This window comes from Triturus cristatus, chromosome 8 (assembly GCF_964204655.1).
Source record: "Triturus cristatus chromosome 8, aTriCri1.1, whole genome shotgun sequence".
NCBI classification, from domain to species: Eukaryota; Metazoa; Chordata; class Amphibia; order Caudata; family Salamandridae; genus Triturus; species Triturus cristatus.
In genome coordinates this window covers 205382883-205409984 of record NC_140591.1, presented here as the reverse complement: position 1 = coordinate 205409984, position 27102 = coordinate 205382883, and the positions used below count along the sequence as shown (strand labels likewise).

Genomic DNA, 27102 nt, shown 5'->3' with positions numbered 1-27102 from the left:
GAGCTGTTAACTAAAGGTTGCTGTAGCAGTGAAGAAAGAGGGAGAAGGAGAGCCAACAAGGGGCTCTTACATGCTGATTGGATGGACTGATGGTTCCTGTTTGTATATAAGTGAAGAAAGTAAAGCATAATCCTCACCTCCAATCCAGACCTGGTATTAATAGGTGCTTTAGCATAATTGAATGGGAGGCATGTATCTTTTTGTATGTTCATAATGTGATATTGTGCTGCTCTAGCGGTGGTAAAAATGAACTCTTGGCTGCACATCGAAGAGTTGAAGTACGTCTGTGGAGGAAGCGAAGGTCATGTGGTCAGCAGGGAAGTGGCTAGAGGTTGAAGAGGTGTTATATCAAGGAGAATGGAAATGGAGATCTTTGTTTTGGTGTTTTGGAAGAATGCACCATAGGCATCAATTTTTGAATTGCAGTGATGTGCTTAATTGGAGTTAGTTTGTAAAGATGGGGAAAGAGAAGATCTACTGGTCATTGGTGTTGCGATAAGAGATGTCACCAAATGTGGTGGTGAAGAGAGCGAATAGGAGAGGACCTAGAACTGATCCTTGGGGGATATCAATGGGAACATGTGTTAAGTGAGCATCTTTTAAAGTCATATTCTATTGAGAATGAGTATTCATATAAGTAAGGCAATGAATATTGAGAAACTTTGTTGTTGACCTTGCTTTTGAGGGAGGAGAGTGATAATGAAATGATTTCCAGTGTAAAATAATGCAGATGACGGTGGTGAGAAGAGGAAATTAAATTGGAGACGGATGGTGCCGGCTCTGCAAATGAAGGGAATGGAAGCCAGATTGGATGAAGTTGAGAAGGTTGTATGAGAGATCTATAGTGACTTGGTTGGTCCCGTATTTAAGGGAAGAATGGAGTGAAAGTGGTGAAACCTGGATGGGGATGAAGGGACAGTATTGAGTTTTTGTAGCAGTAAAACCACAGCTGATTTAAAACAATATGGCTAAGTGCCATTTAGGAGGGAGTGATTTAAAAGTGGCGCTATTCCGAAAACTACTTTAGAGAAAAGAGCTAATGTTTTCATATAGTTTAGGACTGAAAGGGTCAGATGTGGCATAACATGTATTCAATCATCAATCAACTTCGATTTGTAGAGCACAGCTAATCACCTGCAAGAGTACCCAGGTGCTGGGTTCATGCTAAGATCAGTCTAAGAACCAGATCTTTCTGAATTCCAGGAACGAGGATGATTTACGGAGATGAAGGGGAAGGTTGTTTCAAAACTTGCCGGTGTGGTAGGAGAAGGAACGTTCTCCACTGTGGCTTCGGGGGATGCAAGGACTGTGGACAAGGGAGGAAGAGCACAGGTGTCTGGCGGGTTGGTTGAATTTCAGACGGTGACTGATGTATGCTGGGCCTTGTTTGTGGTGTGTGTCAGCATCTTGAATTAGCATCTTTTCTGGATAGGGAACCTGTGGGGGTTCCTGAGGTGGGGGTGGGTGATGTCAGTCTGTTACGGGAGGTAGAGGATGAGTCTGACAGCCAAGTTCTGTATCGTCTGCTGTCTTCAGGAAATGGGCGGCGATTCCTGTGTAGAGCGCGTTGCCGTAGTCCAGCCTGCTGGTGACTAGGGCTTGAGTGGCGGTTTTCTTGGTGTTGATGGGGAGGCATCTGAAGATCTTTCGAAGCATGCGGAGGGTGTAAAAGCAGGCAGAGGGAACTGCGTTGATTTGTTACTTAATGGAGAGTTTGCTGTCCAGGATGATGCAGAGGTGGTGTTCATTTGAGAATTTGCACAAGTGCTGTGGGGGAAGTAGGACAGATGTGTGAATGGGTGGTGGAGTTGTCAGTCATTCTTTATTCGATGATTAAAAAACATCATAAAAGCACATATATACAAACAGTTAAAAATGCAATTAAATCACTACCAGAATCCTGGCTGTTACTACATATATGGTAAAAGGAAGACTAGGTGAAACATTTCATTTGAGATAATGACGATCAGACCATCTCTCTAGTTACCCTTAATCGCACTGTGACTCTAATAAAATTCATAATACTACATAGTGTCAAGGGATTGACCGCTTTTTGCAAGAAGATTAGTGCATCTTTGGCGTGTGCAAATTTAGCTTGCTTTAAAATTCCTACCAGAAATCTACGCCTGGGCATTGAATAAAAAGGACACAAAAGTACAAAATGAAGGGTGTCCTGCGGAGACCTATTGTCGCAGCCGCAGGCACCCTTCTGCTCAATCGGAAATATGAAACCTGGTGGATCAGCCAGTAAATGGGGTAAAAGATTGAGCCTAAAACAGACATTAAAAATCTATCCTGGGCGTTGTGCATGAGATAAAGATACGGCTCCATTCCCTCCGCGTTTTTTACCCAGCTATAGGCACTCACGGTACACGGGTGGTGGAGTTAATGTAGTGGGGTATCCTTGGAATGTCTTGTGGAGGTGGAACAGCAGCAAGAAGAGTACAAATAATGTCTCTGATTTTGGTGATCTTGGAGGTCTGCTGCTGAGAATGTGGAGTTTGTTGCGGAAGGGTATGGTGAGTACATAGAGACTAATTGTACTTGAAACATGTTGGGGATGTGGGTGCAGTAATGGGGTGATATTTAGAAAGTATTCAGTTTTGGCATTGTGAAGAGTTAGTGTGTTTGTGCAGTGAAACTCTGTAGGTATTGAAGTTCCCCCACGCCTTCTTGAATTCCTGATTCTGCTTGAATTCCTATGTATCATTGCTTAAAAATGTTTCCAAATGACAAAATGACCCACTCAGCAGCTGCTTACCCACCCAAAATATGCCTTTACATTACATAATACCAAATCAATGTTCATTTGACAGTTAACTCACTCAGGGTACACACCACCTCAGAGATGCCAATCTCTGCAATTTTATTCTTACCTAGTCATTGTCACAAATCTTTCTCTGAGTTGCCTTCAGATACCATGCTTGCATACTCCACAACGTTAGTTTTATACCATGCTCACAGTTCCAGCATCATCAGCTTGCATAATAAGGGTAGGCTCAATAAGCATTCTCCCATTTTGTTCTTGACTACCACCCAGGGACTTTGATAAGCAAAACAAGGAGATGGTAGTGCTGCTGTTATACATAATGTTCTCTCGCAAAATGTGCCCCAAAGAGGTGGGTATCAATGCCTGCTTATTGCATTACCCATCTGACCCGACCGGCTATGGTTGGAGAGGAAACTGCCTTGCAAGGCCTTCTGAGTGAGATAAGGATTTGTCTCTTTGCGGTCTTAACTCCTTTGTCATCGCCTCATATGCTTTAATAAAGCTTGCGTCACAGTTTTGGAGTGTAAGGAAAAGATGCATCCGAAATTATCCTGGTGTGTCTTAGTGCGCTTTGATATGTTGAAAGTAACCCTCTCTGGGGTAAAGACACTACCTGTAATCTCCAGAGCCCAGACATCCGAAACTCGACGACAGAAAACCAAACAAAGTAGCATAGCCAGCTTGCCAGAAATCTCTTTTCTTGAGAGAGATTTATTACTCTGCCATGAAGATAAAGGTTAAGCACTTGATTAACAACCCATAAGTATGATTACCGTTGTTCTGGAGGAAGAGCTAATCGAATATCCCTTAATAGCTTTCGCATTAATGGGTGTTCCCCAATAGGAAGACCTTCAGTAGGATTGAGGTCGAGAACAAGAAGAATTTACTGGCCTGTAAGCCATTCCTCCACTTGCCACACCCGATGGGAAATTCAACACTAGAACCACAACAGAGCCCACAGGATTCAAATCCCGTTGCATACACCATCTGGACTGTGCAAACTTGTATCGGTGTACTGTGGAGGATGCCCATGCCTTTGCAAGTAGAGCTTGAGCCTGCTATGAAAGGCTTGCCATAGTCTCTGATTATCCGCCGCAAGCCAGAGACTGATCCACCACCAGGTTGTGGCGATTCCCTGAGGAATCTTTCAGGAGAGCTGGATATAGGGGTAGAAGGATTGGAAAATCCCAAGAAAGTTGCATCAGAACTGGATACCATGCTTGAGATTTCCAAAGGGGCATCATTAAGACCATGTTCACCCGTTTTCTCCGTACTTGCTCCGGTTACCATTGAGAATGGGTGAAACGCGTACCCCTACTCCAGACTCCAATCTTGCAGAAATGCATTAGTCTCCACCACCAATGGGTCCTGCCTCCAACGGAAGAACCTGTCCAACTGGTGGTCCAGGCGAAATGCATATAGATCCCCCGTGAAAGGACCCCATAGACGATCTAGAGTTTGGATGATCTCGGGATCGAGTTTCCACATGTTCAAGTCTTGGAGGTGTCACTATGGAGAGTCACAGTTCCTGAGAAGGAAGTAAGAAAAGAGGGATGGAGTGCCGTTCTTTGAAAAAACGGTGTGTCGGTGAGCCCTTTACCTGGAGTCTTGGAGGTACTTTGAGTTCTAGTCTGCCACTGCACTGGAAGAACCTGGAAGATGTTCGGCCGCCACTGAGACCTTGTAGGCAAAAAGGCAAGGCAATATTCCCCAAAATCCCTGGTGAGATCCGACGGAGCTTTGGACTTCATTCATCCCAAACGTTTGATGTACCGGACCGCTGACACATTGTCCGTCTTCAGGAGGACACAGAATTGTATCTTGTGTTGGGTCCAACAGCGGACCGCAAATGAGCCTGCTGGAATCTCCAGACAATTTATATGAAGGGCTCTGTCTCGAATACAAACTTCCGGCTTTGGGTAACTCCCCTCAGTAGTCAACCCCATACCGTCATGCCGGCATCCACCTCAATAATAAGGTCCGGACTTGATCAGAGTATGGCACTGCAGTTCCACAAGTCCATCTGAGAGAGCCACCACTGCATCTCCTCCCTGGCCTCCAGATTGAGGTGCATCAACTCTGCATAAGTTTGAGGTGGAAGGTCTTCAGGCATTTCAAGGCACAGTGATGCAGGAGACCTAGGAAGATTGCATTAATAGAGGAAGATAAGAGGCCCTCTATTTGTGCTACCTGATACAGGAATATTTTGGGTTGTGCCAGTCTTGCACAATGTCTGCCTTATCTTTGCTAATTTCCTGGAAAATATTCCTGCACCAGGTAGCACAAATAGCGAGCGAGCACCTCTGGAGCCATGACTAACAAACACTCTTAGGCCAACGACCGTGCCTCCTAGGACACTATGGCACTCAGCTTGGGGTCCAGCTTATCAAAATCGGCGCTCTGTAGACGGTGCGCAGTTGGCATTGCCCAGCAGTATGATAGCATAACATAACATACAACATAGCATTTCACTGTCGGGTAGAGTAGAAACTTTGGTATTGCATACAGTTATTTCTATCACAAAATCATGAGCAATACCTGAATCAACGGTCTTAATGATTTTACTTAAAATACCAAACTAGTCTACTGTACTTCCAGACTGGAGATAATTTTTGATGGTGTGCTTCAATGAGCACTCTGCATCTGTGGTGATACTGTACCAGTAGTTCATTATCCTTTGATAATATTTGAATCCGACCCACATCAAGCCTTAGCTTGCAGTTACCTATAGCCTGGTCTTTTAAATAATCATGCCCACTGTATAGATAAGCCTCCTGTTTTTTAAAACATTTTTTTAGATAAGATCTCACTCCCATATAGCAGCAGGTTTAAAATGTATGTGCTATTAGCTTCCATCAGCACTGTCATGTGACCCAATTAATAATCTAGCTTTCTTTAAGGCTCCTGCCACCGTTTTATTTTTCTCCGGACTGTCAATATAACTTTTAAAATTAAGGTTATTTTTAAAGATCATGCCCAATTATGTATATTTGGACACACTCCGGCAGCCGATCATCGAGTCACCACTTCTGTTTTTTCCTGCAATGTTTTTGAAAAGATCCTTGTTTTAGTATTGTCCACGCTTTAGTATCAAATCATTTGTATCACAGTATTATCCAAGTTTATTTAATTGTCTTTGCCTTGTAAGATCTAACACAATTGTGTTTCCTGCATACAATATATAATACACGGGGCTCTCTCTAGCTATCTCTCTCTCGCTATCTTTCTAGCTATCTCTCGCTATCTCTCTCTCTCGCGTGCTCTGGATCGCGCTCTCGCACGATCTCTCGCTACATCGCGAGATCTCTCGCTACATCGCGAGATCTCTCGCTACATCGCGAGATCTCTCGCTACATCGCGAGATCTCTCGCTACATCGCGAGATCTCTCGCTACATCGCGATCTCTCTCGCGCGCGATCTCTGGATCGCGCTCTTGCGCGATCTGGATCGCGCTCTTGCGCGATCTCTTGCTACATCGCGATCTCGCTCTAGATACATCTCTCTCGCTCTAGATACATCTCTCTCGCTCTAGATACATCTCTCTCGCTCTAGATACATCTCTCTCGCTCTAGATACATCTCTCTCGCTCTAGATACATCTCTCTCGCTCTCTTGATACATCTCTCTCGCTCTCTTGATACATCTCTCTCGCTCTCTTGATACATCTCTCTCGCTCTCTTGATACATCTCTCTCGCTCTCTTGATACATCTCTCTCGCTCTCTTGATACATCTCTCTCGCTCTCTTGATACATCTCTCTCGCTCTCTTGATACATCTCTCTCTTGATACATCTCTCTCTTGATACATCTCTCTCTTGATACATCTCTCTTGATACATCTCTCTCTTGATACATCTCTCTCTTGATACATCTCTCTCTTGATACATCTCTCTCTTGATACATCTCTCTCTTGATACATCTCTCTCTTGATACATCTCTCTCTTGATACATCTCTCTCTCTTTCTCTCTCTCTCTCTCTCTCTCTCTCTCTCTCTCTCTCTCTCTCTCTCTCTCTCTCTCTCTCTCTCTCTCTCTCTCTCTTCTCTCTCTCTTTCTCTCTCTCTTCTCTCTCTTTTCTCTCTCTCTTTCTCTCTCTCTTTCTCTCTCTCTTTCTCTTTCTCTCTCTCTCTCTCTCTTTCTCTCTCTCTCTTTCGCTCTCTCTCTCGCTCTCTCTCTCGCTCTCTCTCTCGCTCTCTCTCTCTTTCTCTCGCTCTCTCTCTCTCTTTCTCTCTCTCTCTCTTCTCTCTCTCTCCCTTTCTCTCTCTCTCTCTCTCTCTCTCTCTCTCAATACAGCTCTCTTTTGATGAAAACAAGTAACCGAGGCTCGGGATACCTCAGAATCCGAAGTAACTAGCACGGAGCAATCCGAGGAAGAGGGGATCAACACGAGTCAACATCCGTCACAGCAACATTATTTTCCCGAGGAATTCAATCTCATTCAACAGACATGGCTGAGAGGGGGCAAACGGAGAACCCCGAGCAACAAAACGGCGAATCAAGAGACGGGGCGGCTGGAAACAGCACAACAAACTGAGCAAGGAATACCAGAACACGGAGGGGCTGCAATTTCAAACAGTAGAGGATAATTTAACCCTCGTGACCTAAACATCAAAAGTACTGACCTCGGATGAGGAGTCAGTTCTCAAATTTGGCTTAACTTTTTGTCCAACAAGCAACTAGGAGTACACACAGACTCGTATAGACTTATTTAAATTCTTGAAATTTTTCAAAATGAGGATTCCAGGCGAATTACGAAACATCAGAGAATCTACATCACAGGAGCTTGATCTAATTAATATACGAGAACTTGATACCCTGGCTATCCGTGAGGAACTAGGAGCAGAGGGCGGCTCGCAACAAAGGAGTGAGAGGGACCGCATTGAACGAGCCCAAGAACTCGGGGGGGGGGGGGGGGGGGGGGGTTTGCAAGTTGGAATAAAGATCCCTTTTGAATCATCCTCAAGATTCTGCCCCCAAATGCCAAAGGACGTAATTGATGTATTTTCTGACACAGTGAATAAAGACCTCCTTAGTCTGCGAACCAAGGAAGAAGCATGAGTAAAGAAAAAGGATTGGAATCTTACATTCAATCAGAGGCAAGTAATATTAAATTTGGAACATAACCCTCTGGTTGAGGTAAAACCCTTGGACAAGGGAGGTAACGTAGTGTTGCAAACCAGGGAGAACTATTACAGAGAAGCCCTGAGACAGTTTAATGACGGGGACAATTATGTTTTCACCACAGAAAATAACTATTTGTAGAGCATTCAGATGTATGCTTAACTCATCGATAGATGGCATGGGAAGGGAATCTTATCCAAAGAAGGTTCCTGTAATTGCAGAATAAACACCCAAGAATCCCTACTTTTTATCAGTTGCCCAAAATACATAAAGATGCTGCTAGACCACCAGGAAGGCCAATCGTGTCATCATCCCTCGGGGGGGGGGGGGGGGGGGATGTGGGGGGTTTGACGAAGAATGTCTAAATTTGTGGATCACTTCCTGTCTCCTTTTGTATTCCAATTGTCCTCCTACACTCGGGACACTAAAGATTTTGTGGGAAGAAGATTTCTCAATGATCACTTTAGATGTGTGTAATCTATATACTAGTATTAGACATACTGATGGATTGACAGCAGTAGAATACTTTTTGAAGAGTCGTTCCCTGAGACACCAGGAACATAATAACATGCTATTAGAATTAATTTATTTTTGCCTGAATAATAATTTTATTTTTCAGGGGCAGAGATATAGACCACTACAGGGGACGGCAATGGACACCTGCTTCACCCCCAGTTATGCGAACTTGTTCGTGGGCTGGTGGGGGAAGCAGGTGGCCTGGGCCGATGACGAGGAGGAATGGGTGTAAAGGGTATTATGCTGGTGAAGATATATTGACGACCTCTTCATTATCTGGAGAGGGTCACAGGAATCAGCAAAACTACATCTCCAGCCTTAACAAGAACCATCTAAACCTTAAATTCACTGGGGAGATGAGTACCACTGAGGTGAATTTTCTTGACCTACGTGTGTTTGAGCTCCAACACCATTCAGACAGCTCTTTATAGAAAGAGTACGGCTGGCAATTCGTTCCTGCATGGACAGAGCAGTCATCCAACTAACCTCATAAGTTGCATTTCTTATGGGGAGTTATTACAGATTAAAAGGAATAGCTCACAACAGTCAGACTATGAGGAAGCGGCAGAGGGAAGCCTTGGACACTTTAAAGCCAGGGGCTACTCGCAGCACACACTGATTTAAAGCAAGGATATAGGTCAATGAGAGAGTGTGACATTACTTCAGGAATCTGTGAAACCTATAGGAGACAAAGAAGCAGGGAACCTGCGATTAATTACAAGCTAGTCTAATGCAATAGACAAGATCCGAGCCATTTTTTGTAGAAATTGGAAAACGTTGCAATCAGACAATGTAATGGGGTAAAGATCTTCCACCTTATCCTAATATATCTTTCAGACGATTTTGATCCATAAGAGATCATTTAGTGGAGAGCCACTTACCCCTCGTGAAATCTGGCTCTAGCATACAAGACCTTTGTGGCTCCTTCCCATGTGGGAACTGTAAAGCCTGCGCTAACAGTAGGATGGTGACCTCGTACCGTTTTGAAGGTTCCCAGAAAGAGAGAAAAATATAAAAATTCATTACCTGTTCCATAACCTATGTAGTTTGCTGTCTGGTGTGTCCATGCAGCTTACGGTACATGGGCAGCACCATACATCCTGTCAAAACCCGTATCTTGGAACATCAAAGAGCAATTACAAATAAGGATGTTAATTACTCTGTTGCACGTCATATTGTAACTCAACATGGGAGCAACAGGGCACACCTTCAGTTTTTCAGTTTAGATTGCATACCCAATGATATCGGGAGGTGAAAGAGAGAATAAATTACGTCGTTTGGAATTGAGATATATTATCGATCTCCAGACTAAGTCATCTGGCGGTCTGAATGGGGGAGAGGCGCTCATGATACACTTGTAAAGGAAATAGTGGTAGTGACTACAAGTGGGATAACCTAGTGAAGAGTGTAAATAAGTTGGTCTGAAATGAATTGAAATAAGAGAAGGCCCATACAGGGCGTTACAACAGTAATGTGAATATGCCTAGATATAATAATTTTAAACTGCCCATTCAGGGCATGATAGTGGAATATATTATTGACCACATTAAAGGCGTACTATACATTGCAGTTTCTGACCCATCGATATGTGAAAATTAAGAAACTTCCAGTAATTATCTGTATTGCAGGAGTCAACTGTGGGGAAATAGGGACATGCTGAATTTAATGTCCTTATTTGATTAATCCATGCATATATATTTAATTATTTATCGTCAAGTTGAGAATATAAGACATGATGCAGGGATGTGTAATTCCTATAGCCCGACGCCCGGGACCTATTGTTTGGGGTCAAGGGCAACAAGTTTTCATGTGTTTTTTGTCATTGGGACAAGTAGACCCAACCCCCTACAGCACAAACCCATTGTCTGCCAGTTTACAGTACCACATTATGGATCAGGGAAAGGTATTGCCTGCAGTTAAGGTAATATATGTGTCCATGTGTTAATGCTGTTCAAACCTGTATTTATGGTTCATTAATGCAAAGCCTTTATTATTAGAGTGAGCTCTCTAAGTTAATGTTGTAAGCTCAGACTGCACTACTGACAGTGGTTAGAATATAAAAATGTGCCAAACGTTTGCAAAGTTTAACAATATGAGGATATGTATACTGCTCCCAGAATGCTCTGATTACATTCAAATATTAGCAGAAGCCTGAAAGCAAGTTTGATGATTCTTTGCTTTCAAAATAAAATGTTCACAAAAAAATGCAAAAACATTTTGCTAAACTACTGAAATAATGTAGGTACCATTTCTTTGCAGCATCATTTAGTAAAATGTGTTGTTGCATGCTAGTATTTCCCAAAAATATTAATAGTGGAAAATAAGTGTAACTCGTTTTAATAAGATTATGGGCAACACAAATAAACAAGCTTTGGTAAAGCCAGTAGATCGGAAATTGATAGTCAGCCTTTTGGTTATGTCAATGCATGATTTGTTTTGGCATGGTGGTTGTAAAACATTAGTGTGGGAGCTGCTGGGCCCTTGCCATGATAACAAACATTGGCAAAAGCAAAAATAGTTTTGGTCTCAAAAAGCACACATTGAATAGTAGTTCCTGGCACTGAACAAAACGACTGTATCGATGTGCTCCTTGTGAAAGAACAGAATGCTGTCACTCCCAGTGAAGCTAGCCGATAGACAGAAAGAGAGGCACATTTTTAATACACACAAAAGGTCATGGTTAACGCCAGACCTAATTAGTGTCCCAATTATTAAATAGAGTGCACCCATGTCCTTGGATTAAGTGCAGATGTACAACTTTTGTGAATTCACAAGACTTTACTGAAGTAGGCCAAGAAATAGTACTCCTTGAAATTATTTGTGAACTGCATTTAGCATGATCAAAAAACCAAGTGTAGATTTGCTCATGCAAACATCTGAGTGTTTGCAAGTTCACTTTCCCTCTAACCACTTATTTCCCAGCCCTTAAAGTTTTAGCTCTGCCATTGTCGGGAGTAAATATCCACCCTTTCTCAGTATGGAAAAGGATTAGAGAAGAGTTGGTGAAAACTCTTAAAACATGCTTGTTAGTAGATTTGCACAGACTCAGAAAGGCCTTCCAACCCTGGAACTACTCCTTACCATTACCTTCAGCCCCAGTATGTAGATCTGCGGAAACGTGGCAACATAAGGGAGTTGCTGGTATTCAAACCCTACTATGAAGGAGCCCTGGCATAAACAGAGAGGCTATTTCAGAGCTCTTGTATAATGAGATTGCTGTCATAATTTGTCGCCGCATTACATTGCACAAAAGGGACAACTGTATTTTGTTACAGGACAAGTAGATTTATGAAGCAACCTGCCCCATGGACAAGTAGATATTTTATTAAATTCCACACCCCTGCATGATGAATTGTATAAATGTCTTTCTCTAACAGTTGTCATCACGAATGAGCATATTCTAAGATGGTGCACTAATGACAGTCATGAATTTGTCCTCCGTTTGTTTTATTGAAGAGTAACAACTACATGTTTGTTTCACTGCACCTGTCAACACTGACTAAGGCTTATGCTGAAACGCGTCTGTTTTTTAATTTTGTGCACGCTAATAAAACCTAACTTGGATTAAATACCAACGCGAGTGCTGGTCTGTACTGAAACATATATATATCTAGTTGGGACTGCAGGAACGCTGTGCTGAAATCTTTAATTAAAGGCTCTCTGCTTCCCGAAATGGGCCTCTTGTATGTTTCTTCATGGTGCATGATTTGTCGGGCTTCTCCGTGCCCGTCTTGAAGAGGACGCCCTGCAGGGTCGGTGGCCCCCTACTCGGAGGTTTTCCTGTGGAGATATCTTATCTATACATCTATCTATCTATACATCTATCTATCTATACATCTATCTATCTATACATCTATCTATCTATACATCTATCTATCTATACATCTATCTATCTATACATCTATCTATCTATCTATCTATACATCTATCTATCTATACATCTATCTATCTTCACATCTATCTATCTTCACATCTATCTATCTTCACATCTATCTTCACCAAAGAACAGAAATATATTTCCACTACAACGTTTCAGCTTCCGCCTTCTTTAAGTAGTACAAGATGGTTTGCTCTGTGGCTGCACATGTGACACAGCACAATTTTCAAAAAGCATCATGAGTGAAGATTCCATTTGGAATGTGGAATGAATGCAATCCTGAGAGCTCTTGAGATGTGCAGTAATCAGGTTGTGTTGTCAGTAATGTTCAGTCCATCTGGATGCAGTGATTTTAAACATCCAGAAGATTTCCCTGGAGTCTAGTAGTTCTTCCTTTGAAACATGTTCCACGGGGAAAATCTTCAAATCTGATAGTGAATGTTTCACAAGGTTGAAATGATTGGATACAGGCTGGTCAATTTTCTTATTAATTATTGCAGATTTGTGGTTCCTGAATCGTGTACGGAGGTCATTCACTGTTTGGCCTACATATTGTTTTTTACAGCTTTGCCGTTGGCACTGAATCACATAAATAATGCATGTTGAGCGACATGTAAGATGCTGCCTTATTGCATAGGTCCTTCTCGCAATAGAACTAGTTACAGATGATGTTTGTAAAAGATATTCACACGCGATGCACCTTTTAGAGTCACAGCAATGAACTCCTGCATTTGTTACAGCTTGCTTGAGTTCAGCTCTCACAATAAGAGATAGTAAATTTGGAGCTCTGCGGTAAGCAATGACTGGTGGTTTTGGAAAAACCTTTTGCGATTTTTCACAAGTGGACAGTAAGGGAAATGTTTTTTGCATTATATTTCTGTAGTTAGGAGCTGATGGATGATAGTAAACTACAGATGCGTCTTAATCTGAGTGCTTGGCTGTAGATGATGCTCAAGTTTAGTGTGGTGTGGGTGACATGAAGTCCAGTTTAGATACAAATGAGCATCTGTAGGCTTGTGGTACAGTTCAGTTGTAATGTTGTGTTCATGAATGGTGAGTAGCACATCCAGAAAAAGGGAGATGAGGCTTCTGTTTAGTATTGCTGCTGGTAAATTTGATGGTAGGATGGATATTGTTGATATAAGCTGTAAATTGTTCCAATGTTCTACTTCCTGCATTCCATATTATAAATGTCATCAATGTATCGTAGTCATACCAGTGGTTTTGATGCTAGAAGTAGAAAGTATACAGTTCTCTTGGCTACAATACATTGATGACATATTTATAATATGGAATGCAGGAAGTAGAACATTGGAACAATGTACAGCTTCTATCAACAATATCCATCCTACCATCTCTCCAAGTCTCTATTATTTTCAGCTGCCTTGTTCAATATACATCTTCGATACACACTGAACTCTAACATCTTCTTCAACAGGACTGGCTTCCATCTTTTTTGTACATTCCAGAGCCTGCCTGATAAAGTCCAAATTAACTTTAGATCTGTTTTGACGTAGGGCAAAAAATATTTCTGTTAATTTCTCTTGTTTTTCAACGATATTGCACTTTTGAGCTCCTTTCGGTATTGTTTGCTATGTTTTATTATTTGGGTCTCTGAATGTTTGTTCTAAATTAAAGACCGATCTTCGATTCCTATTCAGGTTGGCTCTTTATTTTCCCCAGAGATATTTTTCAAAATTTTTGAGCAAGTATATGGCCTGGTATACCCAATCCATTCTCCTTATATAATTAAAGCTAGATATATTTGTGGTGAAATCACCCAGCAGTAGTATAAGTACTGAGGGAAATTTACATTCTATTTGACCAATGAGGAAGACAAGATTTTTTTTAGTAGTTTATCTTGGTCTTCGTTTGGTGTGAGGTAGACATTCACTACTATTAGATCTTGAAGCTTGTTTTTTCTGCAGTTAGTTTTACATTTCTTAAAACTGGAAATCATTACTGTGGTACAATCTGTAAATTCCTTTAAAAGTCGCCTACTCTTGAGCTCCATTTTAATTGTTAATAAAATCAATCCCGCTTAAGCGCAGAATTTACCTTTAACTGCTTTTCTGTTGTAAAACAAATAATCCTTTAATGCTGCGATTTCTTTTGCCGATTATTCTTGCGAGTCAGTGGTCATCAACTTGGCTTTTTTCAGCTGGGATTTTAGTGATTTCCAGTTCTTCTTGTTGTTCCTTCCAACATTTGCTGGCTTTGCAGACAGTCTTCTATTCTTCCTCTGATAGCTGTATAAGTGTGTTTCGCTCTAAATTCATGGTATGAGATTGTATAATTTCAGACTCTTAGCTGCTTATTTTCTATATATGAGGTCATCCTTTTTTTCCTTATGCTTCCATTGGAATACCTTCCAGAGAAGCTATTTCACTAAATTTCTTTTCATCGCTTGTACCTCCAGCTAAGGTGTAATTTTTTTTTCTTTTTTGTAGTTTTATATAGAATAGAACTCAACCCAAAGGGTTTGGAGCATTTTACATGAGCACCAGTTACTCAGGAAAAACTTTCATTTTTTTGTTGTTTTTAGGCATTGCCGCCGACTCTGCACTACTCCTAGTCGTCGAGGAAGCACCAGAGAAAGCAGCGTCATGCTACTGTGGAACCAGTCACCCTAGCAACAGAGCCAACTGTGTCAAGCCCAGACTGTGTGACTTGACGGGCCACAGGTTGCGTGTCCGATAAGACCTCTTCAAAATGTCCCTGAGCATCCTCTGGAAGCTTGGGAATTACTTCCTTTGCAGAATCAATCTGTGCATGTATGTAGCGACCTAGCAGACACGTTGCATTTTTTTATTTTAAGGCCATACTGGCTGAGGAAGGAAAACACCTTCTTGGCTCATTGTTCCATCCTACTAGATTGCCTATCTTCAGACGATAATGGAAAAGCGCCCGTAGATTGCTTTGTAGAGCATGACGTCTGAACAACTAAGCTCTTGGGGATGGATGCACAGCTAAGAAGGCCAGATCCCCAGGGCTACTTTGTATCTTCTCGCCACTGACCTGAAAAAAACAGGGGCAGTCACAGGTTTCTGTCATACTTCTAAGATGGGCTCCGTCAAAGCCTCATTAATGGGGAGCAGAGGCTCCGTCACAGGAGGAGTGAAGAACCGCCGTCAGAATGTTCGACTTGCACTTGTCTACTGCTGAGATCAAGTCCAGTAGATCAGCTGCCTTCCTTATGATTGAGTGGTAAGAAGAGACATTGTGTGAAGAGAGGCCTTTTGGAGAAGAACATTTTCCCCCCTGGAAACCTATCCAAACCAAGAGCCCCCTGCAGTCCCTTAAACTCTTGCATGGGATCAGTGATTTCCCCCTCTGCCCCCTCTTCAGCCTCTTCCTGTTTCTCCTGGAATTCTTCCTCCTCCAGTAGCGTCTGTGCCTCCCTTCTTGACCTCATCTTGGGCATCGGCGGTGCCAGACTTGGCACCGGTGACTTCGGAGCAGCCGTCGATGAAATTTCCACAGGAGTAACGGAATTCGCCGGGCAAGGCAGAGACTGCGCCGGACCAGAGCCAGATGGCATAGGAGAAAACTCCATTCTTCCCTCCAGTGGATGCACCGGCGTAGAGTACCTCGGCGCCGGGGGAGGCTAACTTCCCAGGGTCATTGGCATGAACTGCATAAAAGGTGCCTGGGCCTAATGAGATTGTAGGCCCGTGTTAAAAGACAGCGGTCCAATGGGGCCAACAGGCGCACCAGTAGTGTTAGCCACCTTGGCAAACATGCCAAAAATTGCATTTAAGAGAAGCAACAGATCCGCACCTGGAGCCAGGGAGGGAGGGTACGGATCCGGAACTGCCTGCTCAGGACCCGCTCCAGGAGGCTGTAAGACAGGCTGCGGCGCCGGTGACACTGGGGGCGGAGTGGTTGGAGGAGACGGCGATGCTACCCTGGGTGTCGGAGAATCTGTCTGAGCCGGTGAGTGTGCCGGAGGCACCTGAGAAGGAAAGGGTGATACTTAATCCTTTTGGATTACACCAAAGTACTGGAGACCCCTACTTCAGAAACATATCCTTTGACGAGTGCCGCCTAGACCCATGACGCTGCTTTTTCTTGTGCTTCCTCGATGACCTTGGGGTGGCAGAGTCGGCGACTTAGACTTCGATCTCGTCTTTAAAAAAAAAAAAGTGAGGAATTTACAGGCAGATTCTGTATGCACCAGAAAAAGCGTTACCAAAGGAAAAGTAACTTGTTTCACTGCAGCACTGTCTGTGCCCAGTCACAGTACTCTTCAGCTTTTTTTGTTGTTGTAATTTTCCACTTCTTTCTCTTTAACTTTTGAAGACCCTTCAGTTTGTTACGTTTAAAAATAGAAAAAACTTCCCTAGTTTCTGGAGACGTCTTTTAGTCATTGCCATCTTAGAATAATAGCTGTTATTAGGTTCCTTGTCATCATTTGTGTTTGTCTCATGATCTTTTTTTCCTGAATTGACTCGCCTTGTATGGTTTGGTATCAATGGCCTCTCTGAACTAGGAGTTCTAATTCAGCACTCTTTACACTTTCTTTGAGCCTCAAGCTGCAATAATGCCACCCGGGCCTGCTGACACATTACTACAACCACTACTGTGAGACCTGCCTCCCTTTTCAATGTCTCCCACATAACTCCCAACTCCTCAAATGAGCTGCTGAAGACTCCCAGGCCATTGTGGCACCCAGCAGCGGTAAAGCATGTGGAACCGCGTGTCCCAGGAAGGAGCACACCAGTCGCCTGTGTGACGAGTGCAGGGCTCAATGCTCAGATAGGAGCTGCCCTCTCCCAGGGGAGCTCTGGTGCTTCGTTGAGTTGCTGCTGGGCTAGACGCACTGCCCCCGAGTGATGCATGGTCCTGGAGCCCTGGACTGCAACCTTGTCCTAGCTTCTTGGCATGCCATTCCTTGCATGCAGCTCAGGGTTTCGGCTCCTCCTACTAACGCCTACTCACGTTGCTGACATTAAAGTAATAGAAAGTGCTCCTAAAGGAATCGCGTACTAAGTGATGAAGTATGTCCTTCATCAGCTGTCATTAGAGTTGGAGTGGTCTCCTTTCTCTGACACAAGTCTTTGGGCTACAAGTAGCACCTCTTCCTTTCTGCCAGCACTGCCACCCAGCACCTCCTAGTGTCCAGTAGTACATAACCAGACATTAGTTCAGCTTACTTGGAAACATTTTTATCCCTTTTTGGCCATTTCAAAATGGTGTAAAATGTTACTAAAATCAGGATAATTCGACCTTCTAATGCAGGAAATTGGTATTGGCTTTTAAATTCCAGCGTAGTTGCTTCATCTGCAGAGCCTTTGCTAGCCTCAAGAATCATGCCCATTTCACCGTGCAGTGGTAATTAAGATCTAAATAAACCAAAGGTCCCTTCCCCCTTCGAGACTGGTGTACTTGTTATCATCCTAAATTGAATCCCCAAACTTAGTACCACAATAAAAATCATTTAGGATTATATCAAGGAATTTTCTGCCAAAGAGGATAATCCCTACTGTGTTGGCAGTGCTTGAATTACTGGATTATTTAATTGGTCCGCTCTCCCCTCTAGAACTATTTCTAACATCTATTGCCGTATGCGGTTGGAATAATGTTTCAGATTTTATTTTTTGTCCATTTTGTCAAAAAATGTAATCTGTTGCTGCTGCTCGATTACTCTTTATAAGGTAGCACAAGAAGTTCCATGGTGACTCTTGCAATGTCTCTGCGCACTTTACTCACTTGCTACATCTGTTGCGTGTGTCTAAATAAATATGCACACACACTGCTTTGCCGTACACCAAGGAAAATGATTTGAGGTAACATTGGTTGGCAGTGTTTGTTTTCCGGTATTGCTGTGTGCTGTCCTATTTAGAAACCATAAATGTATGTAATGGATGTAGCGCTCTGGACATGGATTGAGGGATTTCAGATTTGGGGACAGCCTAAGGATATGAGTTTACAGGATTCCTTGTTGACTTGAAGAGAGAAACTAAGGCACCTTGGTGTGATGGCCAGGCTCCATGAGAACTGTACTTGTAGGTCTTGTTTAGGTATACTAAATGTGGTTCAGGTGTATTCTCAGTTCCTGAGAATATGAATTTGTGAAAAACTGATTTCAAGAGCGATTCTTTAAAAGAGAGTCACCTGCTTTTGGTTGATTGCTGGAAGTGGGTTGGATGAATACTTTAGTGGCAGATGCTCATATTTGAAGCAATTATGTAATTGTACATCCCTGAATGTCAAAACATAAAATGTTGGTTTTTTAAAAAATGATTTTCTTGATTTTATATTTTTTAGTTGTTGATGACGAATTGAACGGGATTTTACAGCTGTGACTTTTTTTCTTTGTTAGTGAGACGTGCGAACCCCAAATGAATGGTGGAGAAAGCCAAATGATGGTTACCGAGAGTCCTAAAGATGACGCAGTTGTATGTGTCCAAAGTGTACAGAATGAGCAGAATTTACAGAAAATAGAGGGCACGCTTTCTGAAATTGTGGATACAGAACCACAGCTTAGTTCAGGTAACGTTTAACAATTTGTTTTCTTTGAATCATTCCGTTGATGTGAAATGTAAATATCCTCGGGAAAGGAAAGTAGAGTAGAGCTAGCACGTGACTGACTTACAAAAAATGTAATGCTGAATGCTTTGTCAACATTGATGGAATATTAGCAAAGTAAAGTTTGCTTCATTAAATAGAACGATAGTAAATATATGAATAGTTCTCTGGTTGTTCTACTTCTGCACGGTCCTTCTCTTGAGCTGTTGAAGTTATGCTTCTTTAACTTTCAGTATACCTTCATATAATCTTCGTCAAATCTTAAACCTTAATCTCCAAACGTCGCAACAATGTTTATAATTTAGAATTGGTCGTTTATGCATGGCTTTCCATACTTTGGTTTATATTTCAGTTAATAATTGGTGTAGTGAGTTTACATTTGTTTTACCTGGTTGCATAGTTTAACAGGATGAGATTTACCAATGAGTTTATATTTAACTAGGATTATTCCATATCTGCCTTTACCACTTGCATTGCGTATTGAACTTCTCCAAGTGGGATCCGATTCAGTAGTTTACTTTATACCCTGCCTGTGAGGGTGCCTAAATGTGCTTCCCAGGAATTGTGATTCCATCAGGGCCTACCCGTTTTGGTGGTTTGCCTTTTAAATGAAGTAAATCATGTAAAATGTTTATGTATGCTTATGTATGTTTTGTCTTGGAATGTCTTAATATAAACCCTGCTATCACTAGTTTGTTTCAATGATTCTTCCTGGGCTACTACGACATGGTTTGGGGTCTGGTGTAATTCCCCCCGCCCCCTCCCCCTTACTTATTAGCGTGCAGTGTTCTTTTTCACCTGTAACATGATTATACTTAAATGTTTACAAGTTACTTAACTGAGCATATTTTGTTTTGGAAACCATGACCAATCTGAAAATGTGCTTGTATGCGAATACATGAAACTTTCTCAGATACTTTATCATTCTTTTGCCATTTTGCACCTGGGCAGATGACTGCACAGAAAATTCTGAGATGGCATGGTAATTTTGTAGTTTGTTTCTGGTGCTGGACTCTGGATTGGAAAACTGGAAAAACCAGAGAGTATGTCTGTATTGTGGAGCCAACATTCCAAGTTCTGCAGTGCATTAGAGGACTTGATTGTACTGTCATTCCAAATTGTGTAATGCATTGTTACCATTGTTACTTGCCTCCATGAAGGCTTCGCAACATGTGGGATCGCATACGTAAAATCGTATGTGAATAGTATTTTTTATATTAGTATCCATGCAAGTGTAATTTGTATGTTCTGCCTTAAGCTCGTGTTACTTTTATTTACTAATAAAAAAAAATACCAACATCCCTACCCTGGTCTAACTACTAGAAAAATGTGTTCACACGCAGCTTAGCAACCACATATACCACTTAAACCTGCATGATCAATTCCAATCAGGTTTTCGTTCTGGGCACAATACCGAATCAGCCATGACCCACATAATAGATGACCCATTACAAATACTGGATCAAAACAAAACCTGTTTGCTAATCCTGCTTGACTTATCCTCAGCCTTCGACACAGTCAAACACGACAATTTACTAGACCTCTTGAAACATAGAATGGGACTTTATCCAAGCCCAGCCCAGTCACTTTGGGAGTACCCCAAGGATCTTCCCTCTCCCCGACACTCTTCAATTTGTTTATGGAACCACTCGCCGAGCTTCTCAACTCCTCAAATATCCATTATCACATTTACGCAGACGACACACAACTCTACATTAAGGTCCACTCACTTGAAGACATCAAGGCCCTGAAGTCAACGCTCCAAAAAACACAGACCTGGCTGGCAAAAAAACACTTAAAACTAAACACCCTCAAAACAGAATTCTTCTCAATTGCTCCCCCCCAGCCAAACAACCATCCTCTGTGAGTGGATGAAGCACCTAACAGCACTCGACGGTTGTTCTTTCATTATTGATTCAGCAAAATCGCTAGGAATAACCCTGGATAATAAGCTAAATATGCAGAATCACACCAGCGCTGCAACTAAAGGAGCACATTTTCAGATTAACACCCTGAGAAGACTGAAACCCTTCATACCCTCAAATGACTTTAAACAGACAGTTCAGACTCTAGTAATCCCTAGAGTGGACTATGGGAGTGTCCCTCTCTGCGGCCTTCCCAGATCAACGACCGTCCGTTTAAGAGCCTCGATCAATGCAGCCGCTAGGCTCATCGCAGGCTCCAAAATAAACTGTCACATCTCCCCCGACCTTCGTGCCCTCAACTGGCACCTTTTGAGGCCAGAATCCATTTGAAAATCACCTGTATGAAACACAAGGCATTGCATCACAAAACCCCGAGATACCTAGAGGAGAAATTGGTACTATCGGCTGGTAACAGAACTACTAGGAGTTCCGATTATCTTCTAGTGAAACAACGATTTTCCAAGAAGAAAACTTACAACCGTACCTACTCAGGAATGGCTCTCAGGATTTGGAACGCCTTGCCCCCAGAAACGAGATTGAACCAGTCTGCGGCATTTTTAAAAAAAGAAGTGAAATCAAATTCACCTGAACTATTTTATACAATCGTGTAGATATTTGTCAGTCTAATAGTTACCACCACTTTATTCACATAAGTCATTGTATTTTTAGGTATATGTCTGTCACCTATATTTGCCCTGTAAAGCGCTCTGCTACCTGCAAGGGTCTTGTTCGCGCTTTACAAAACCTTCAAAATAAATAAATTCTCTTTGTGGGGTTTAATGTCTTTTCGCTATGACATTTTCTCTAAAACTGATTAAGGGTGCCTACCTACTAGCATTCAGGATCAAGACATAATGCCAGTGTACTTCTAGTTTGGAGCACCTGACGATTAGTGCCTCTCCTTTAAGTACATCAACTGCAGTGGCTTAACGAATGTTGGTCTCCTATTCCACTAGCAGGAAATAAAATATAAAATGCTTTATAAAAAAAATCTAAAAAAGCCTAACTCCACCTAGGGCCGGATAATTTTTATAGTAGTTAGACAAAAAGGTGCTGTTATGCAATCTGTGAATGATATTATCCTGGGACATGGGCTCCAGAAGACTTTGGAAAAGGCTAGGTGATCTGAGATTTGTAACGCTAACCGAAGTCGTATAGTGGAAGGCCAGAAGGGACTGTATCAGTATGTCACTAACTTTACACCTGTTTTCAACCCCTCCAGTGGGATTAGCACGGGACATTGCAACACAAACCTCCACAAAAGGTGAACACTGTGTTGCGAGTTGATAACAACATCCAACTAAAATTTTCTGTTGGGTATTGTGTTGGTGTAGGATGGCGTTTTTGCTTGATGATAGCCTTTTATGGCATATATGATCATCTGTGTTATGTGAATGTGTTGTGTTTTATGTGTACTATTGGGATAATCTGCAAGTCTGTTAAAATAGTGATGAATATAATCCATGCCAGGTTTACCTATCTGTCCCTGGCATTTTACCATATAGTGACACTGACTCTAAGCCCCTGACTGTTTTTTCCACATGGGTGTTGTCCTGTGGAGACATAGGTGAATGCTTGACCTGTATATGTTTGCCTCCCAGGCATGAGATCATACAGAAATAGCCAGCTCAGGACCCAGACAGCATGTCATTCGTGGGCTTTACGTTCTCAGCATTTGTAAAGTGCTTTCAGCTGTTAGTATGGCACCGAAGCCCACACAAGCAGTTTATTTAAAACAAATTGTCATTTTTTTTTTAGCAGTGAGCATCCTCTTAATGCTCATTTCGGAATTAGGGTTTGGACTATACAAGTATTCCACAAAATACAGTGCTTTTCTTTGAACTGACCATTTGTTGTCTAAAATGACATTTTGTTACAGCCAAAATATAATGTGCAGATAATCATTTCACTGTATACTGATCTTTTTTCATAGTGTCAGATCATTTTTCTTCAGTACATCTTCCTATTTCTTTTGATCAAATTCTTAATGAATAAAATAGTCCGTGCGTACGCACATGTTTAACTGAACCAACAAAAATGTTACCGGAAAAAAAATAAAGAAGTGAAATGGCCTTTCAAATGTACATTGCCTTTTACAAGCACATTAAGGCTTAATACTTAAGTTACCCATGTTTTAAAACATTACTGTTCAAAGTGAGTGCCTAAAGAATTTTTTTTTGTTTTAGATCTCAAACTGAGGAACATTACAGAAATTGCCACAGTTAATGAAGAAGTCACAAATGAAAGTCCAAGGAAGAAAAGTAAAAAGCACAAGAAACATAAAAGCAAGAAAAAGAAAAAGAGGAAAAAAGAAAGAAAGGAACGACGAAAATCTTCAGCTTCAGAAGGTCGGGGAAGTTCAGAGTCTGAACCTAAGCCCCATACAAAGTCTCCTTCAGAGCAGCCTGCAGAAATACAGGAACAGCGAGAAACATGTGGAATTTTGTTGGACCCACGAACAGTTGTTTCAGAGACAAGCAAATTGGTTACTCATGGGGAAATTGTTTCAGCATCTACATTAAAAACATTTAATCTTGACATCCCACCTGAGACTGCATTAGAATTTGGTCCTTCTAATGTTACCTCAAAAGAATTCAATGTAGGTTTATGTGAACCATGTGAGACTAATTTAAGAGTAGGGGAACTATTGCCTGCCATGGAGCATGAGCCGGAGGTGGTACTTACGGCGACAAGCTTTGCGCATCAGAATGCTGCCTCTGAACTGATGATGGATAAAAATATAGAGTCTGCTCTAACCAAAGCTACAAATATAGACTCTTTACCAACTATTGCTAAAAGTGCAGACCCTAATCTAACTGCCAATACAGATCAACAATATGATGGAACTAAAGTTAAAAATGCAAGCTCTGATCTAGCTGCATTTAAAAGTGTAGACTCTGAGATACCGGTAACAGAAAGTACAGACTTCGATTTGCCTATGATAGCTAATACTCATTCTGATTTAACTGTAGTTGAAAATACAGAGTATACATTACCTATAGCTAAAAATGCAGATTATGTTGTAACTGATGTCAAAAGTGTTGACTCTGAGGTAGTTGTTGTAGAAAGTGCAGCCTCTCATTTGACTCTGTTTAAACCTACAGATAGTAATCTAACTGGAATTAAAATTACAGATTCTGAGCTACCTCTAGCTCAACCCACAGATGCAGATCTAACTGTAGTATTAAAAATGGGCTCTGAAGTAGCTATGGGCAGAAATGTAGACTCTGAATTACTCCCAGTTAGCAGTGCCGACTCTGGTCTAATTGCTATTACAAATAGAGATCCTGATGCCAGTGTAACTAAAAACATCTATTCTGATTCAGCTGTAGATGAAAATATAGAAAATGAGCAATTTATAGTGAAAAATAAGAACTCTGTACTGTCAGTAGTTACAAATATGGACTCTGATGTAGCTAAAGATACTGAAACCGATGTTACTGATATTAAAAATGCAGACACTGCATTGATGATTGTCAAAAGCGCAGACCCACGTTTAGCAGTCATTGATCCTGTTGAACCCATTCTTACAGTGGTTGAGCATATAGTCCATAATCTAGCCGTTGAAAGTGTAGACAGTGATTTTACAGTAGTTAGGGCTGACTCTAATTTAACTGAAATTAAAAATACTTCCTCTGAGCTTATTGAAGATAAAATTGTAGACTGCAGTGTAAATATTATTAAAACCACAGACTCTGATCTCAGTGTATTTAATCCTGCAGAGCCAGATGTAACTGTAGTTCAAAGCAAAGACTCTGGTCCAGTTGAAGTCGCAAGTATAGACACTGATCTAGCAGCAGTGAAAAGCTCAAGCTCTGAACCAAATGAGGAGCTTGCATCAAAATGTCAGGATTTGCTTGATGACAAACGTGCTGTAGAAGATAGTAAAAAAGAAAATGAAAAGAGTAAAAAAGGGAGCGAAAAGAGCGACAAAAAAGAAAAGGAAGATAAGAAATCTAAAAGGAGTCGATCAAGGTCTGTATCTCGATCTAAAAAGCAAAAGCAGTCTTCAGGTTCTCATTCAACCTCTAGGCATTCTCCTTCCAAAAGAAATTCATCTAAGAATAAAAAGCACTCTGACTCCAGGAGAAAACATTCTCGTTCACGTTCCCGACATAGATCAAGATCCAGATCTGCAGAAAAGAGAAAAGATGCACAATCCCCACCAAAATCTAAAAGTAGACGGTCTAGGTCTCGTTCACCAAAGCGTACCACAAAACTTTACTCTAGATTACGCCGGTCCAGATCTAAATCGCCACTACGCAAGAGGAGATCTAGATCAAAGTCTTCTCCAAGGTCTCGAAGTCGCTCCCGTTCAAGACATAGGAGAAGAAGCAGGTCCAGGTCAAAGTCTGCTCAACGTTCTCGTAGTCCTTCATATTCTAGACACAGAAGGAAAACCAGGTCGCGATCAAGGTCTCGAAGGCGGCGTTCTCCATCCAGGGATAGAACAAAAAGGTCTCCAGTTAACCAATCGAGATCAATTGATCGACGAAGGAAAAGGTCTAACTCAAGAGATGGGCACAGTACAACACTAAAGTCACGACCTAGGAGCCGATCGCCTGCTCGCCGTAGAAGGTCAAGCTCCATAGGACGTGGCAGTTGCAAGTCTCCAGTCAGGCGTAGGAGATCGAGGTCGCCTGCAAGGAGATCGAGGTCGCCTGCAAGGAGATCGAGGTCACCTGCAAGGAGATCGAGGTCACCAGTGCGAAAGAAGAGCTTTAGCAGATCACCTGATAGACGAAATCGATCAAGATCGTTGGAAACAATTGTGGGACCAAGTAGATCACCACAAAAGCGTCTAACCGAAATTGGTAAGTTGGTTTAAATCTATTTAATTGCCAAGTAGTATACCATGATCCCCTGCCCACGCTCATTGTATAGTCAAATGACAGTAATGGAAGTCAACAATCGTCGTCTTTGTTTCACTTTTTTGTTGTTGTTTTCTTTCTTCAGTAGATGGTGTCACTTTATAGCCCTAGAGTCTTTAGCAGCCTTAGCAAACACATGTTTAGTCGCTTTTAAGGGAAGTAATCCCTTGACTTCTTCAGGGCTAATGTAACTCCTTCTGGAGTCCTTTCTTTTGGTGATAATTCCGACCTGAAAGTCATCCACATATAGTCTCCATATTTAAGAATTTATATTAAATCGGGTTGTTGTCTTAAATGCAACCTCCGTAAACGGAGATGGCTTAGTCCTTGTGCCTGATCCGGCACACATAATGTTCCATCAAAATGCACAGTCTGCGAGTTATTTGTTTATATCAATATTTTCTCTGGATATCTTCGGATACACCATTCCTCTATAACATTCCGCGCATAGCTTAGTAGACAAGAAGTATGCCATCTTTCATAAATATTTAAGGGCTGGTTGATTTCAGTAGGATGGTGTTGCATAAACCAAGCTTTGTCTTAGTTCTACATGGTTTGACTTTACCACCCATTGGATGCCTGAGCTTAGTTCAGTCCACCAACGCTTGAGTATGAAAGTATAGGTTGTTGTATCCCATACTACCCTGCTCAATACATAGTTGATGTGGTGTTTATGCGGTATCTGGTTTTACCAGTCCCTTAAAAAAGGGGTCTGGACATAGTGGTAATTCAAACTACATTTCCTTCTTTAGAATATCATACACAAGTTCTGCACTAAGAGAAAAGACACTCTATATTTAAATGTTTTTTATTTCAACAGTCCCATCGTGTTGCTTAGCTCATATAAAAACACACAGAATATTATTAAAACTGCACTGATGCATGTGACTAACAAAGAGAATAAAATTAACATTACTAAAATAGTTTAAATCATTTGGCAACCTAACACCCTAAAAACGACTTCACTGCGCTATACTGTGAGCGCATGGATTAGTTTATTTTCCATCTATAGTTTCTTAGGATTTAGCGCTTTGTATACCTGTACCTGTTTACAGCAAGAAGCTGTAATTGTCAGTAGTTTTAAGAGTGGAAAGGGAAACAGACATCAGCTGGGCTCAGCTCCTTCCAGACTGGGCTCGGTATCAGCTCCCTATGTAGGGCTGGATGATGCAAAAGTAGGGCAATCTAAGGGTCCCTGGCAGGATCTCTGGCAGTGTCTTGTGCGATAACCTGGGTGATGGACCTCTCTCCCTAAGTGGCCACTTGATGAGCCTTTTATACTGTTGATTACTGCTTTTGTATGGGAATTTTGGGAATTTCAGAGATAAACTGTAGGCACCAATATGCTAGTCTTAGTATGTACTAGTATACACAAGTATGGTAAAAATACGTCAATTAACCTCTTCTATGCCCATGACGAGATAGTCTCGTCATGGAGCGCGGTTGCGCTGTGCCCATGACGAGACTATCTCGTCCTGGACCCCGCCCGCTAAT

The 27102-nt window shown here is 41.8% G+C and overlaps 1 protein-coding gene across 7 annotated transcripts in view; it reads left to right on the top strand.

Moving 5' to 3' along the window:
• The window catches only part of SON (SON DNA and RNA binding protein), a 722851-nt gene that overhangs the window by 68875 nt on the left and 626874 nt on the right, over nt 1–27102 (top strand). For 6 of the 7 annotated variants that reach the window (XR_014967657.1, XM_085621364.1, XM_085621365.1 and 3 more), the window contains exons 2-3: nt 18607–18776; nt 22924–25551. Coding sequence is in view for 6 of the 7 variants with exons in the window: in XM_085621364.1 (XP_085477490.1) it covers nt 18607–18776; nt 22924–25551 (2798 nt within the window). In the remaining variant the exon portion in view is untranslated. The remainder of the gene's footprint in view (nt 1–18606; nt 18777–22923; nt 25552–27102) is intronic. The other variant, XM_085621369.1, reaches the window with a different exon arrangement.